This window comes from Thunnus albacares, chromosome 10 (assembly GCF_914725855.1).
Source record: "Thunnus albacares chromosome 10, fThuAlb1.1, whole genome shotgun sequence".
Lineage (NCBI taxonomy): Eukaryota > Metazoa > Chordata > Actinopteri > Scombriformes > Scombridae > Thunnus > Thunnus albacares.
In genome coordinates, this window is record NC_058115.1 from 17,715,051 (window position 1) to 17,730,291 (window position 15,241).

At 38.8% G+C, this 15,241-nt stretch overlaps 3 protein-coding genes across 3 annotated transcripts; 2 read left to right on the forward strand and 1 right to left on the reverse strand.

The window, feature by feature from the left end:
• Positions 1-634: 634 nt before the first annotated feature.
• Positions 635-6,149, reverse strand: tmx2a (thioredoxin-related transmembrane protein 2a). The gene is made up of 8 exons (XM_044363023.1): positions 5,846-6,149; positions 5,678-5,738; positions 4,599-4,712; positions 2,934-3,010; positions 2,392-2,498; positions 1,657-1,722; positions 1,366-1,495; positions 635-1,256 (listed from the first exon to the last, which is right to left on the reverse strand). The coding sequence occupies exons 1-8, from the start codon at positions 6,032-6,034 to the stop codon at positions 1,077-1,079; spliced, it is 924 nt and encodes a 307-aa protein (XP_044218958.1). The 5' UTR covers positions 6,035-6,149; the 3' UTR covers positions 635-1,076.
• Positions 6,150-6,235: 86 nt separating this feature from the next.
• On the forward strand, positions 6,236-11,154 carry si:dkey-6i22.5 (polyamine-modulated factor 1). The gene is made up of 5 exons (XM_044363022.1): positions 6,236-6,450; positions 8,298-8,403; positions 8,522-8,622; positions 9,685-9,880; positions 10,771-11,154. The coding sequence occupies exons 1-5, from the start codon at positions 6,236-6,238 to the stop codon at positions 10,843-10,845; spliced, it is 693 nt and encodes a 230-aa protein (XP_044218957.1). The 3' UTR covers positions 10,846-11,154.
• A 113-nt stretch (positions 11,155-11,267) lies between these two features.
• med19a (mediator complex subunit 19a) lies at positions 11,268-14,644 on the forward strand. Its single transcript, XM_044363021.1, has 6 exons — positions 11,268-11,632; positions 12,111-12,233; positions 12,937-13,070; positions 13,234-13,330; positions 13,424-13,518; positions 14,217-14,644. The coding sequence occupies exons 1-6, from the start codon at positions 11,413-11,415 to the stop codon at positions 14,280-14,282; spliced, it is 735 nt and encodes a 244-aa protein (XP_044218956.1). The 5' UTR covers positions 11,268-11,412; the 3' UTR covers positions 14,283-14,644.
• The last annotated feature ends 597 nt before the right edge of the window (positions 14,645-15,241 follow it).

Genomic DNA, 15,241 nt, shown 5'->3' on the forward strand with positions numbered 1-15,241 from the left:
TGTGTCTTTTAGTATTGGGCATTACAGCAAAGGATCAGTTTATTTTTATTTTTTTTCAATCAAGGCCCACAATGGTGTTTTGCAATAGAACGACAGAGTTGGCTGAATGTAGCACGTCTTTTTTGGGGGGGAGGGGGAGTACACGCTTGAAGCACACGAGTATCATTGTTCAACCCAAACGACGGTGTTACGAGTTTTAAACCCTCCCAGGCTATGCCTTCGGTGTGCATGTGGTTTTTGTTTGTCGTGCTGAATGCTTCACTGGCGTGCATACTTGTGAGAATATTGTCAAATGCTCGCCTGGTTCATGTGTGGGTGGTAACAATAAAAAGAAGCATCATTAAATGGCACAAGTAGCCGTTGAACGAGAGATAAAAGACAACCTGTGTTACTTTCTTCCTGCTCTGGCCAAGGATGGTGGCCATTGAACAATTTGAAACTATGTGAGTATACTTCTATGTGAGAATAAATATCGCTATTGTGGGCTGTGATGAATGGAACGAGTTTCACAAATATCTGTAACGAGTACATTAAAGACATTTCCAAAATGGCCTTATAAAGAATTTTTAAAAAGATGTCTTCTCAGAATAAAAGGTCAAACTGATGAAAAAATTGAATGTGTCATGACTCTTAATTGTGCACAATTGTTTTTTTTTTTATTTCAGTTTCACCTCTCCCTTTTTACTTTGGTTTTTGAAATATGAGAGAACCGTAAACACATCAGTTGCAAAATATAGGCAGCAAACGTTTACACACAAGTGATGAAAGTAGCCAAAAAAAAACAATCAATACAAAAAAAAGGCATTTGTTCTTGAATAACTTAATGAAATGTGTCCAGGTCATTGCTTGATCTTTTGAGTGGCTCCGTTTAAACCACCCTACATCTGTTAACTGAGGCCCAGTTTTTCTTTTAGGGTAGATATTTGCCACAGTAAATTCTTAGCTTGGAGTTGACATCTACTGCATTCTCTCTGCATTCCACAATATTATGGATTTTGCAATAATGTAAGGCATGTCGATGTTGTAAGAAGAGGAAAGACTCGACGCAGCCCCTCTCTGAACTGTCCTCTCACGCTTTACTTGTCTTTCTTGCTCTCTGTGGGCTGCTCTTCGTTGTCGGTTTCAGGATGAAGCTCGTCGCTGCCCTCTTCTGGCTTAGAGCCGTTCTGCTGCTCTCCCTTCAAACCACGACTCTTGCTCAGCTTCTTGGATTTCTGGAAGAGCTCATTGAGGTTGAACTCTCGGATAATGTTCTCCTGCGGATGAAATAACCTTCATGTTAGCTTGTATGTGTGAACGTGAAGCTGTCCCAAGCAACACCGACTCAGTACAGACTTCCCCTGTGTTTGTTACAAACAGACACACCTCATTAAAGGTCCAAGACACAGCTCTGCCTTTATTGTCCACCATTGGACGTCTCATGATTTCCCGTCCTCCTTGGAATAGCACCAGTGAGGGCAGCTGCTTAGCCAGAGGGGAAGTGCTGACTTTGTACCTGTTCAGGGAAAAAAATATGAGACAGTTAATACCTGTGCTGAGAGAATCTGGCAAAATCTCAGCTTAAAATTTGTACCTTAAGCATAAATGATAAAAGTGACATTAATACTCCTGCAAGAACATCATTAAGAGAGATGCAGAGCAGAGAAAATGACTGACCTCTCAGAAACGTCTCCATAGCGTCCGATGTCCACCTTCCCAAACCTGAGTCCAGCACAGTTATACCTGACGATTGTAAGGAAAGATGCACAGGACATTTAAGCAATCAGTCTCTGTTGCTGCCATTTTTACATTCATTGCAGCCACTCAAGGCCAAAAACTGAACATATAGTATATTATATGTAAATCTGAAACATATCAGTTAGATCAAATGTGATTTTGATCACTGACGGAAACATTCAATGCATCTTATAAAAGACTTACATCTTATTTTGATTAAAATCTAAACTTTAAAAAGGTCAAATCTGAACAGAAATACAGTATGGAATATGGGAGGGAGTTATTAAGTCAATATTTAATTGAATACATGCTTTCAAACTCAAAACACATCATTATGTAACAGCACTACAGAAACAGGAAGCATCAGTGTCTGCAGCAGGTACCGTATTAAATAAATTAAACTATTGTACATTTCAACTCTCAGACATCAAACACCACGATTTTACAGTGAATTCAGAGCAGCTACGAACAAATGAAATACAATTTTAGCACACAGAATGCTCAGTAAGTTCATGAAATATTTTGGTTTTAAACTTATAATTGTTTATTAATCATAATTTTCTTTTTTTTTCTGAATACAGGTGTGACTAATGATTTGTAGCTTTAAACCTGAGGAATTGTAAGCATCAGCATCTGGAACCACAGACAGGGATCTTAACTCTTCATATCTCTTACTTGAGCGAAAGGTCGGCGAAGACCGGAGCGAAGGACTGGCAGTCAGAGGACCAGTTGGCGTAGAATTCGACAATCCAGGTGATGCGACTGTCCTTTTGCAGCTCCTCCTAATGACTCAGTCACACAAGATCAGATGAAACAGATTACACAGGTTTAGCTATCATTCACACCTACTCGCCTCCAGGACTCGGGCATCATCAATGATACACGTTAATATTTCATTTTCAAATTTCTGTAGGCAACAATGCTACTATTTTGGGGGTTCCATGTTGATGGATACAGTCCAAAAATGGATTTGTAACTAAAAGAAAACAATCTAAGTGGCTCATATCTTTATGTTCTTGTTATATTTCTCATGAATACTTGATTACCCCATAAATAAGTGATTTAACAGTCCCAACAGACCAAACTGAAGTGACTCCTATCAGTTGTGTTGCTCTTATGTAACATATCAAGAGCCTGAAGTACTCCATCCAAATGGTCTTATCATAAAGGATTCACAAGCATTTGGACAACTGCTTGGTCTCTAGTGTAACACTCACATCTATGGTCTGGTCGCTGAAGTACTTGATGTACTCTGGGCCCATGTAGACTGGAGGCTTACAGGTCATGACGAATGCTGGAGAAGAAGAACAGACTATTAAACTGAAGAATTAAAGGACAGATTCACAACTTTCAACTCTGCTCTAAAACAATATTTAGGAGCCCAAATGTACACTGACATGTTTTTCTTGCTGTAATCATTCCTCCTGTTCATACAGACCATTAAGAGACTCCTTCATAATGCACTTTCAACGTAAGTGATGGGTGACAAAATCCACAAGCCTCCTTCTGTGCAAAAATCTATATAAAAGTTTATTTGAAACTAATATGAAGCTTCAGCTGTCCAAATTAGTCAAATCAAGTCAGTGTCTTTCAAACTTTAAGTCATTTAAGTACCACATTCCCTCTTTTTGTTATGATCCTTCCACTGCAGTTGAACACGAAAACACTGTCCGTCGAGACACAAAGAGGGAATTTTGTACTAAAAAGGCTGCAATTGTGGAAGATATTTTATTACTGAACTAACTCAGACGGCTGAAACCTCGTATTATCTTAAACTTTTAAATACATTTTTGCTCAAAAAGAGGACTGTTGATTTTAATAATAATAATGGTAATACATGTTATTTGTTGTTGTCTTTCAAACACCCAAGGACCCCATACAATGCAACAAAAGGTATGAAATGAATACAAAAGATAATTAAACAGCAAATGTTCAAATATGAGTGAATATGGAATAGATATAATGTCATGATTAAAGTTGAATTATAACGAGCATATTAACTTAAAGTACCAGTGTGTAAGATTTAAGTGAATTTACTGGCAGTTGGTTCTGCAACCTCACCGCTAGAGGCCACTAAATCTTACATACTGCTCCTTTAAAGAGATTGTGTTTGCAGCTGCAGCAGAAGCCTCTGGCACACGTGGTGCTGAGTCTAAAAAAAGAGACAGACAACTGAGCAGTTGAGGAGGATCGAAAAGGACGGGAAAGAGTATAAGGATGGAGAAGGTCTGTAAGGTATGGGGGGGGGCTTATTTTGTCCCCCATCACTTACATTGAAAGTGCATTTGAAGGGGATCTTCTAATGGTCAGAATGAACAAGAGGAATGATTACAGCAAAGAAAACCTGTTTCAGTGTTGTTGACTGTTGTTTAAGAAAGACTTGAAAAATTGTCAACCTATCCTTTAATTAAGTTATTAAATATGTATACAACCCAAAAAGTGGCGTTTCTAGTGAAGAATCTAATTCAGTTTGGCAAAGAAAGGTGTGTGCACATTCACACCTTTAATGGAATAAGTGCTTGATACAAAAATGGAAGAGAAAAAAAAAATCAAGTTACCTACAAACTGAAATCCTTTATTTTTTGGTATTAATTTAGTTAAATTTCCTGAAATTCTGGCTTATTTTATGAATATTAACTGATACCTCTTAAGAAACTGTAGGTGAATATAAAGAGCCGTGTCTATATTTGGCTTTAGTGTGGTTCTGCATGACAGCGTTGGTGTTGTTTAACAGCAAAACACAAGTTGTAATGGAACCATTTTGCAATGGAGATGATGGACAAAATAAAACTGTTATCTGTCCTTCATGGTGGCGAATGATTTTCCACAAATATGTCTGTGCATGCTTGGATTAAGCTTGAACTCGGGATTTTAACACTGACCGACACACAGAGCGAGGTAGAGGATGCCGAGCCGAATGTCCAGCCTGAAGAAGAGGATGACGTTGGCAACTTTACTGAACAGGAACAGGTTTCCTATGTGCTGCTCCAGCGTGACTGGGAGAAAGAGAGAAGAAAAGGGGAGGAACAGTGAAGGACAGAGAGTGTTAATACAAGGTCAGACGAACTCTGGAAAACACTGCAACTGTAATGTTTACACAACAACGGCAGGTTTTTAGTAAAGCACTTCCTGGATGTGGCTCTGCATAAGGCTTTTTCGTCTGGTTTCAGGTCAAGGATCTCAAACAGTTACACATTAGGTCACAAATACCTGTCAGGTTAAAGTTTAAAAGTTGCACATTATAGGACACAAATACCTGGTGTTAACAGTCGTATTACTGCCTGCAGTTTGGATAAAGATGATGTTTCTCTTTGTTCATGGAATAAAACAATCAGGAAATAAATGTATCATATTCCATAATAATTTCTGTTGGTCTCCGCTGGTCTCCAAACTGAGCCTCACTTGCTTGGTGTAAAAAGGCGGCATGCAGGTGCAGGAAATTAACCAATAGAAAACCAAACTTTACTCTTTTTTTCTACTCTGTTTCTAATTGATATTGAGGTCTATTACAACTCTTTAGTTAAACTGCAAAAATAAATAAAGGCCCAAACAACTTTTAAAACTTTTAAAATGTCTGACTGATATTACTTGAATCTGTACCATTTTCTTTATTCACTTTTCCTCCTCCTTTGTATTATTTTGTTTTTTATTGAATGTTCAAAGCTTCTTGCACAATACTTTTGCCTTTTTTTGTTATTATGTCATACTTGAATTCCGTGGCACTTTGTTTCCCCTTTTTTTTTCTTCATAGTTGTTCATATGTTACTGTTTTTTTTCTTTTACTATCTTCAGTAATGCACGTGTGGGCCACTTTTGATGACGTGACTGTTTACAGTGTAAACAAACACTTGTCATGTCATGGCATAGACTCACTAGACAATAGACAATAAAAGAGTGCGTGTGTGTGTGTGTGTGTGTGTGTGTGTTAGGGGGGTTAGGTTGGGGGGTGGGGGGTACTTACTGGCTCTTCTGTTCTTCATCATCACTATTGCACTGAGAAACATGAGAATCTCCACTTCTCTCTGTAAATAGACAAAGACAAAAAATGTGAAAACAACTTTTTTGTAAGTAAGCAATTGTCTAAATCAGCTAACCTGACCACCCCCTCCCCTCCTTCCTCCATGCTCACCCAGTCAAAGTCGCAGGAGTTGCCGTCCTCCCGTTGGGTCGTCAGGTGCTCGCACACACCGGGTGCCTTTCGGACAACAAGGAAGGCTACGGTCATGAGGAACGAGGTGATATAATACGGTTTCAGCAGCCATTTGTATATCTGAGGTAAATGGTACAAGAAAGTACAGAGTCCTGTGATTACACCCATGCTGTCTGCGGCGAGAGTCAACCGGAGAGGGCGAGAGAAGAGATGACAGCTGCAGTAACTGGACGTGGTTAGTGGATGGGACTGCGCATGCGCCAAACAAACCGATCCCGTAGTCTCTGGGCCTAGCGGCTCGCCGTAGATTTGGCGGGACTGTATGAAAGGGGTGAGCGCAAAAACATAAACAAGAGAGAGGCTGGAAGAATGGAGGAAAGCGAAGCAGCAACACAAAAAAAGACTGTAGATGATGTTTGTGCGAAAGACCCCGCTGAAAAGCAGACCGGTGAAGCTACAGGAGACGTTTCCTCGCAGACGTCAGAGCCTGCAGCCGGTTGTGAGCCGGAGGCTCGATGGAGCAGATTGAAGCTGTTCGATAAAGTGGTGCAGAAGAGCCTGGATAAGTTCATCGGCCAGGCGAGGTGATGTGTTTAAAGCCGTGAATACAGTAGACCCAGTTTGTACCTCTTATGTCACTGTCATGACTGTAAATTACAGTTAAACTATATTAAATTGAGAGGCATAAAATGGTGCGAGTAGTACTCTGAGGGTACAAACGATGCCAGGCTAACATGAAAAGCAGTACGGTGTTTCGGTTTAACGAGTGACCGTGTTAACTGCTGACCTTCAGCCGATTGCGTTGTGGTTGTCATAGTGACGGCAGACAACATGTAGGCGTCCTCTTAAAAGCCTTAAATTCTTTTAAATAAAATGTTCAACACAGTATATATTCGCTTTTTTGTCTTATATTGTGTAAATGGAGTCGACAGCAAGAAGCATTCACATTTCTTCACTTAACCGGTTGTCTACTGGCCTCATGACACAGTTTGTGTGTAATATTTAGCGACAAACTGAACATATTGTGATAATTGTGTGTACACGATGACAAAGCGGGTTAATTGGTTGAATATGGACCACTTTCCGATTGAGGATAACTCTAAAAAAATCAAACCCAAGATAAGCTGTCACTGCACTGCCAATTTATAGGCTACGTTTTGTTTCCCACATTGTAAGAAACGTTACGAGAAGTGAATGCGTCCTGCTGAGCACAATTTAACTTACGTAAATGTTTAGCGTAGATAATAAACACAGATGAATATGTATTGTGTTTTCAACAGCTGCTGTAACCACAATAACCCAGATGCATTCAGCTGAAAGTCACCAATTAACACGGTCACTCGTTAAAGAGAAACACTGGCCCAGGGCCGAGATGTCAATGGCATGTGATGATCATCATGGCATCTGTCATAGGAAATGCCCATTGTAGAGATTATTGAAAAACCTGCCTATAGAAATTAAAGTCGATCAATATGAATTATTGAAAAGAAATTATATATTTTTTTGGAAGAATAACAGAAAAGACTCATCTGCTTTATTTTCTGCAGCTCTGTATAAATAGATTTTCTCTTAAATCAACACAAGTAGGGCTGCAATAAATGATTATTTTTATTGCCTGTTATTCTGTTTATTATTACCTAGATTCATTAATGATGATTAACTGATTGATCATTATTACACCTCAGGAAACAGTGAAAAATATCCAACACATTTTAGGTCTTTTGTCTGATCAATAGTCCAAAGCCCAAAGATATTTAAAAAGCAAAGCAGCATATTCTCACTTTTTAGAAGCTGGAACCAGAGATTGTCTGGTGTTTTTGTTAGATTAACGACTAAAACAATTAATCGAATGTCGAAATGGTTGCTGATTCGTTTTATGTTGATTGACTGATCAGTTGTTTAATTTCTAACTGCAGTGCTCAAAAAATAATTGATTCATCAATTAGTTTATTATCAGAAAGTTACACTTGTCTACCTTTGTCTTTAACTGAGCCGTATCAAAGAGGAATTTCTGTTACTATGTGACGAACAATAAAGTTTCTTGAATCTTTAAGTATTGATCAATTTATCGTTTCAGTTATTTGTATCACAACAATGCCAAATATTCACTGTTTCACCCTCTCAAATGTGAGCATTTGAGCCCTTTATCTGGTTTATATTATTAAAATCCAAGTGTTTTTGAGTTTTGGACTGATTAATCAGTAATGAAAATAATCATTTGTTGCAGCCCTAAAACACTGTGTTAGGGTTTTTTGTTCAGTGGTCAACTGGTGTGAAGGTTTGAAATGTCAGAACTGATCCTTCTGAAAGTGTCCTATGTCGTTACGTAACTGAGATGAGGTCCAGTGTTTTGATAAAAGCCAAACTTTGCTATGTTTTTCATTGACTCTGCTTTCTCTCTCTCTCTCTCTCTCTCTTTTCATAAATACAGTTTTAACACATTTGCCAAAACGTTTCGTCCACTGTACAAGAGCAACCCCCTGAGGATGGAGAGCATTCACAAGCAGTTCATAGAGGAGCTGCGGAGGACTATACAGGTGTGAAGCACATGACATTAATACTATGCATGAAATAAACTAGAAATGGTAGGCCCTCTGCCTGGTTGTTTGTATTATTTATATCTATATTTGTGTGTGTGTGTGTGTGTGTATAAAGGAGGACATCAGCAGATTGACTGAAGAAGGCCAGTTAGAGTCTAAACTAAATGAGCTGGACAAACTGGAGAGTGCTGCCAAGAACAATCCAAATCCTGCATGGTTAGTAAACAACAATACATGCCCTAACCTCCCTGCACCCTCTGTTTTCTCTGCTATGACAAGATCTACTGGTTACATGTCAAGTATTTATGCATGTGAATTCCAACATCTATCATCTCATATTTGTCTATTCTATTGTACAAGACTGTTGTACGATGGACCCTGGTCACCACCTGTTTGACCCGTTGCCCTCTGGCAGGCGTTACAGGTCATTCAAAACACAGACCACTAGACTCATGAACAGTTTCTTTCCCAAGGCCGTCTGCTCTCTAAACTCATATATGATATTATCATATCTTTTTCATGAATTTCACACTGCACAATAATCACATCTATTTATGTGCAATATTTCAGTGTATACTACACCTATTTTCATTGATACACTTTACCATTTCATATAGATGTCTTTATTTATTTTAGTGTGTTGTGTGAGACTGTGTCGTGTTGTGTTTGTAATGCACCAACCAGCAGTAGCACTCCTTGTTTCATTGTATCTACAATACAATGACAGTAAAGGCTTTCTATTCTTTTCTATTTCTATTCTATCACCACCACTTATTCAAATAAATTGTAACAACAAGTAAACAGTAGGTTAATTTTATTGACATTAAGAAGAAGAGATCATTGTTAATATAAACCTTCTGACCTGCATTTGGATCCGATGTGTTTTTGTGTGTTTCTGAATGCAAACTGCTGAAATTTTCTCTGGCCTTCTCTCCCAGTATTAACAGAATTATTATATTGTTGTATATAAACTAGGGTCAGAGTTGGTCAAACATTTAATGGTAGTATTTGAGGATCCAAAATCAATACATGTCCTTGGTGTTAATCACCAAAGAACATCTCATTTCCTGAACTTGTACTTGTCACTTGTATTAACTGTATTTTAGATTCTGAGTCTCACTATATGACCTATAATGAAGTTGCTCTGCCTTTCTGCATTGTACTGTACAGTACATCACCACAGTAATAGTACAATGTTCATAGACTCTGATTATTCTTCTTACGAAGTTGTCAAAAGTCAACGAATTTTAATCATTTTCCCTCCACTTGTTTTCTTAGGCGGCCCAGTGGGATTCCTGAGCAAGACTTTTGCAGCTTTTTGAAGCCATACTATAAAAAGCAGGAGGCCTACATGCGACTGGAGCTGAAAAAGATCAGAGCGGAGAACGCTGCCCTTGCGCAGCAGGTTCAGGCTGGCAGAGAGAGTATTACTCAGACTGAACATTGTATTTCAACCACTGTTGATGAGTGGAAGGTAGGAGAGAGAAAATGGCACATAAGTAAAAATGAGATTTTAAATTATATTCAGTGTGTTATTTTTTTACACTCACAAAGAGAATGCAGTGCAGCAAGACTTTACTGTAACTCTATGTAACTGTGACATTAGATGTAACATCTGTAGTATACTGTACATCTGGAAGTAAATACAGCAAAGATTTTTTTACATGATGCATAGAAAACATTCTTGTAACTTTATTCTCATGAATTCTGTAACAGTTGCATGATAATCAACATTTTACTTCTCAGGTACATTTAGTTTTCAGGGATTGTTGGCAGAAAGTAATTGAGATATTGCAAGAGATTTCTCTGAAGACATATGAGTGAGAGGAGAACTTAAAACACTCAGATTTAGTCCAACAGTTGGTCTTTCTGTCAGAAAGCATCAATTAAGTATATCAAACTTTATGAAGTTTAATTTATATTAAACTAATTTTGTGGAGTACATACATATATGTCACAATAGCGAGCAAACAAATGCACAAATATAACTATCAATTGCAACACATACAAAAAAGGTAAAAATAGAAAGATAAATCACATACATTTTAATTTAATAGGATTTTTTCAACACACCCTCTCAGCAACTGGATTAGGTTTTCTAATGAAATCTAATAGTGGAACCAAACCTTTCTAAAATTAATTAGGGGTTTTCCATAAATTAAAAAATGTGTATCAATGTGGCTCATCAAGATCCTGTGTTCCTTACGAGGAAGTTTTGTTTATTATGAATGCAGTTTTTTTATTGTTACTGTACTGTTTGAACGAGGACATACTGCTGAGGGTCACAACATATTTGTGCACTGTAACATAAGTAGAAATCTGCCTTGAGTGGTAACAGAATTGTGTGTTTTTCTCTACTTTTAGGCATCTGTCACAGAATTTGAAAGGCTGAAGTCTACTCTCTGCCCTTATGGTGATTCTGGTGTCTTTGATGTGTGATCTTCGAGTTCAAGTTATTTTACCTGCAGATGTATGAACTGAAAAAAGAAAACATGATGCTACTACAGGCAGCTAGTTCCTGTGTTTACTATCATTGTCAGACACTTATAATAACAATCTGAGCCTGTCAGCAGCAAAAACAAGCACCTTAGTGGACATACTTTGACGGGCACAAAGGATTACATTGCAGCCTGTTTTGCAGCTGCTCACTGCAGAGCTCTCATTCAATACCGGACCAATTCCAAAAATTGTTGTCCCCCATGGGAAAATGGGGTACAGATTGAAAAATAAATAAACTGTACATATTAATTTTGTTTACTGTGTCTTTTTGTCTGAAAATAAACAATATTCATCTTAGAGCGAATATTCCCTGCCATTACGGTATTGTGCGTGTTCATGCCTGGCATTACGGTACATGAGCCATGATAATAATGCCACAAAGAAGTGAAGAGTCGAGTAGTTGACACTCGGATGAATTCATAAGGAACATCATCCGATACTTAGCAGGCCATACGCCTGTAAAAACCGCTATTTTCTTCCCATGTAAATGTATTATTCGCGATAGATATGACGGAAATGTTTTCAACTCTGTTTGGTCAAAACGAAGCTCAGGGACCGCCCGGCTCGTCGTCCCTAGGCTTCGGACCAGGGAAACCTCCGCCGCCTCTTCCGCAAAACCAAGTCTCCATGGCGGGGCAGATGCCACCGCAGCTCGGGGATGAAGGGCCTGCTCTGCGGAAGCCCGGAGCAATGAATGAGCCTTTCTACTTACTACGAGAGCTACCCGGTACTGTCTCACTGTACTAATTATTGTTTGCTTTGTGTGTTTTTTATATGTTTTTTAATAAAAAGAAAAAAGTCGAGCTGCGATTAAACGTTGCTAAGCAGTTTGTAAACAATGCTAACGTAGCTAACGTTAGCGAACAAGATAAGTGTTAGCGAAAATACTTGAGTAAGCTAATTGCCGGTGTTAGCCCACCTGTTCTTCATAGATAGGGTTGTTTTTTAATAATGTGTCCTGTTCACAAAAACATTTCCAATAAAGTTTTCTATGTTTTAACTCCACTCTTGTGTTTAAAGTTAAACGTTACGTAACTGTTAAGCTCGTAGGACTGAGCATCCCTGAAGTAACATCAGCGCTAATTGGAAATCGTTAACTTACATTGTGGGAATCCTGTATTTGCAGAAATTAGAAATGACAGATCAAATGACTAGACTTGTGATGTTTGAATGAATTACACTGATGTGAACCTCTGTGTGTTTAGTGGGAAACGAGCTGACGGGAAACACCAACCTCATCACGCACTACAACCTGGAGCACGCCTACAACAAATTCTGCGGGAAGAAGGTGAAGGAGAAGCTCAGCAACTTTCTGCCGGAGTTGCCAGGTGAGTCATAGGAAAACACAAATGTAGCCGGCCGAGTTTAGAAAATGGGGGATGCACAGACGTCATCAGGAAAAATGTATGTAGTTTAGATGGTGATTTATGTTCAGTGTTGGGACATGTTACCGTTGATACAGTTCAGTCTATTACATATCAGTCATTCACTACAGATGTGAACTAGCTGCTCAGTGGCACTTGACTTTCTTCACTCTGATAATGGAGTTTGTTAACTGAAAGGGTCAAAACTCCAGATACACCTGCTGTATTTAACTCAGAATGAGGCATTTCACCTTGTGGTCTTCATTACGGTCATCAAACAACAAGTCTTCCTTTCTTCTTCTTCTTACTGAACCTACAGATTAAACATAAACCCTGATAAAGGCCACAAGCCATAACCTCCACTCTACTAATAAATCTGTTAAGCCAACAACAACACCGCACGCATTTGAGATGCAAATATAAAATACGGACATTAGATTGGTCTGTGAATACATCAATTTGGTTCGGTTTGAATCTGCCCACATGACAGACATAATGATACTAATGCTTGCACCTCCTGATTAATAGTTTCATTGATATCAAACACAGCTGAACACTTAATCAGGTTTATAGTTGTGTGCTCACCACTTGCAATTTCATCCCTCGTCTCCTGCTCTCTGTCATTCTCCCCCTCGGGCCACCTTGTCTTTTCTCTGATTTGCTGCAGGTATGATCGACTGTCCCGGCACTCAGGATGGCAGCTCATTGCGGTCTCTGATCGATAAGCCTCCAGTTTGCGGGAACTCCTTCAGTCCGCTAACCGGCGCTCTGCTCACAGGCTTCAGACTACACACAGGACCGGTACTTACTGAACACACACACTAAATAGTTGTGCCTAGTTCGAAAGGCACACATATTTTCAGTATTATGGCAGATTTTCTTTAGCAAAAATATATTCTGGCCTATTACAAATTGTAACGTTTAAGTTAATACTCACGTGCATGCCTGTATTTGTTTTCCGCAGCTCCCAGAACAATACCGACTAATGCACATACAGCCTCCAAAGAAGAAGAGCAAACACAAGCACAAACACCATCGACCACAGGACCCATTACCGCAAGGTATGATGCAACCAACCGAACATATAAACACATGGAGACATGTAAGATTTTGTTTTGTTGAGGCCGCTGATCCTTTACTTTCTGACATTACAGAAACCCCATCAGACTCTGATCCCAAGAAAAAGAAGAAAAAGAGAGACGATGATCCTGACCGCAAGAAAAAGAAGAAAGACAAGAAAAAGAAGAAGGTAAGAAAAACAGTTTGTTGTTATTATGGATCCAAATGCAGTTTATAGCAGAAATGGAAGTCTGCCCCAGACCCCCAACAACACCAAACCCATAACTCAACTCTAAATTAAACCCTTACCCTGATGATCTAATATTATGTCTAATTATACACCATTTTAGTTTATTAAACAAACTGGAACACATATTATTTGATTTTGGCCACTAGGGGGGGAAAGAACCCAACAACTGTCTGTCAGAGAACAGCTGACTTATTATTGGAACATGAAGTTATGACTTCACCTGTTCACAAACACTTGCCAACTATTGTTTACAAATACAGTTGTTGACAAATACATAATAAATACTTATATCTGCTAACAGTTACATTATAGTGTGTTGTAAACCATTTCTTAAATGTCTTTTTGGCACTTATAAATGCTAAATAGGGGGACTTGAAATTTTAAGAATGTTTTCTGACTGCTGAGAGACTTGAATGATCTTAATGAGGCTTCAATTGTTTTTACACCCTTCAGTTTGTATCTCTTGCGTGAAACAAAATGTGAAATACATTTCTGACCATTTCTTTATAGCCCACACAAACACAGATACTATCATGAAGTCCAGCCCCTCTCTCATCTCCCAGAGCACTTGAATCTACAGGAATTTTATTAACTGAACTTTATTAACTGAGTTCTGTTGATTCTCTGTCCCCCTCCAGAACCGCCACAGTCCCGACCACCCTGGCCTTGCTGGCTCACAACCCAACAGCAACAGCCTCAGATAGATGGGAGCCCACTGTGTGCATGCCTGTGTGAGTGTGTGTGTGACTGTGCATTTTGTAAGCGAGGATGTGTGTGTGTGTGCGTTTTACAGATAATTGTATTATTGAGAGTATGCCATAGTGAGAGAAAGGATCTATTGAAATAATGCAAATGGTCGTATGATGTGTGTGTGTGAGAGTCAAAGAGCAGCGACACAGTGGACGTGGGCGATGGTGGAAAGAAGTGTTACAGAGCAGTGTAAACGGCAGAAAGCCGCTGATGTTATGGATGACTGAGCAGCAGGCACTGTATGGATGTTTTCTTTGATTTTGTTGTAATATCTTTTGACCATAATGCCAAAATCAAATAAACTTTGGTTATTATCTTTGTTTTTGTCTCATTTAAATACTTCACATAGGTTAATATCTGTTTTATATGATAATTATGATACATATGTGGTTTAAAATGATCAATATGCCAAAAATAGTCATTTTATTAATCTGAATTTGTGAACTTTGGCTGTTTAGATGGAAGGCAAAAACACCCCTTAGACAAAAAGTCTTCATTCATACATTTATTTATAAATGAAATGCACAAGCTGGATATATTGATTGTAGGCAGGAAAGAAAGGCAAGCGTACATTTAGCAAGATAAAGCAACACTTCAACCCAAAGGGTAAAGAGGGTAGATAAGATAGTCAACTGAGGGAGCTAATACGTCTTAAAACACAGATTTGGAGAAGGATAATGGGGGGGGGGGGTTTGTTGCTGAGACTGTCAGAAGTGTTGATTAAACTTGATGTGCTGCTCATATGCTGCAAATCCAAATTACAAAGGCAGATGTACAAGTGAGTCACTGAGTTGACCTCAATTTCGCAGCTTTCGTACAGATCTGACAACAGACATCTTATGAGTAACGCAACTTCCTGAGGTACTAAAAGCTCAGGTAGTTGTTGCTTGAATTGCTGATGCTTTGGATTCAA

What these genes read in the sequence shown, in the direction of transcription:
- tmx2a (XM_044363023.1), bottom strand. Translation starts at nt 6,034, where the DNA reads ATGGGTGTAATCACAGGACTCTGTACTTTCTTGTACCATTTACCTCAG. An exon ending in ACTCCTGCGACTTTGACTGG is followed by an intron (nt 5,739 to 5,845) that starts GTGAGCATGGAG and finishes GTCTATTTACAG; the next exon opens with AGAGAAGTGGAGATTCTCAT. An exon ending in CTACCTCGCTCTGTGTGTCG is followed by an intron (nt 3,011 to 4,598) that starts GTCAGTGTTAAA and finishes CTTCTTCTCCAG; the next exon opens with CATTCGTCATGACCTGTAAG.
- si:dkey-6i22.5 (XM_044363022.1), top strand. Translation starts at nt 6,236, where the DNA reads ATGGAGGAAAGCGAAGCAGCAACACAAAAAAAGACTGTAGATGATGTT. An exon ending in AGCTGCGGAGGACTATACAG is followed by an intron (nt 8,404 to 8,521) that starts GTGTGAAGCACA and finishes GTGTGTATAAAG; the next exon opens with GAGGACATCAGCAGATTGAC. An exon ending in AACAATCCAAATCCTGCATG is followed by an intron (nt 8,623 to 9,684) that starts GTTAGTAAACAA and finishes TTGTTTTCTTAG; the next exon opens with GCGGCCCAGTGGGATTCCTG.
- med19a (XM_044363021.1), top strand. Translation starts at nt 11,413, where the DNA reads ATGACGGAAATGTTTTCAACTCTGTTTGGTCAAAACGAAGCTCAGGGA. An exon ending in CTTACTACGAGAGCTACCCG is followed by an intron (nt 11,633 to 12,110) that starts GTACTGTCTCAC and finishes CTGTGTGTTTAG; the next exon opens with TGGGAAACGAGCTGACGGGA. An exon ending in AAGACAAGAAAAAGAAGAAG is followed by an intron (nt 13,519 to 14,216) that starts GTAAGAAAAACA and finishes GTCCCCCTCCAG; the next exon opens with AACCGCCACAGTCCCGACCA.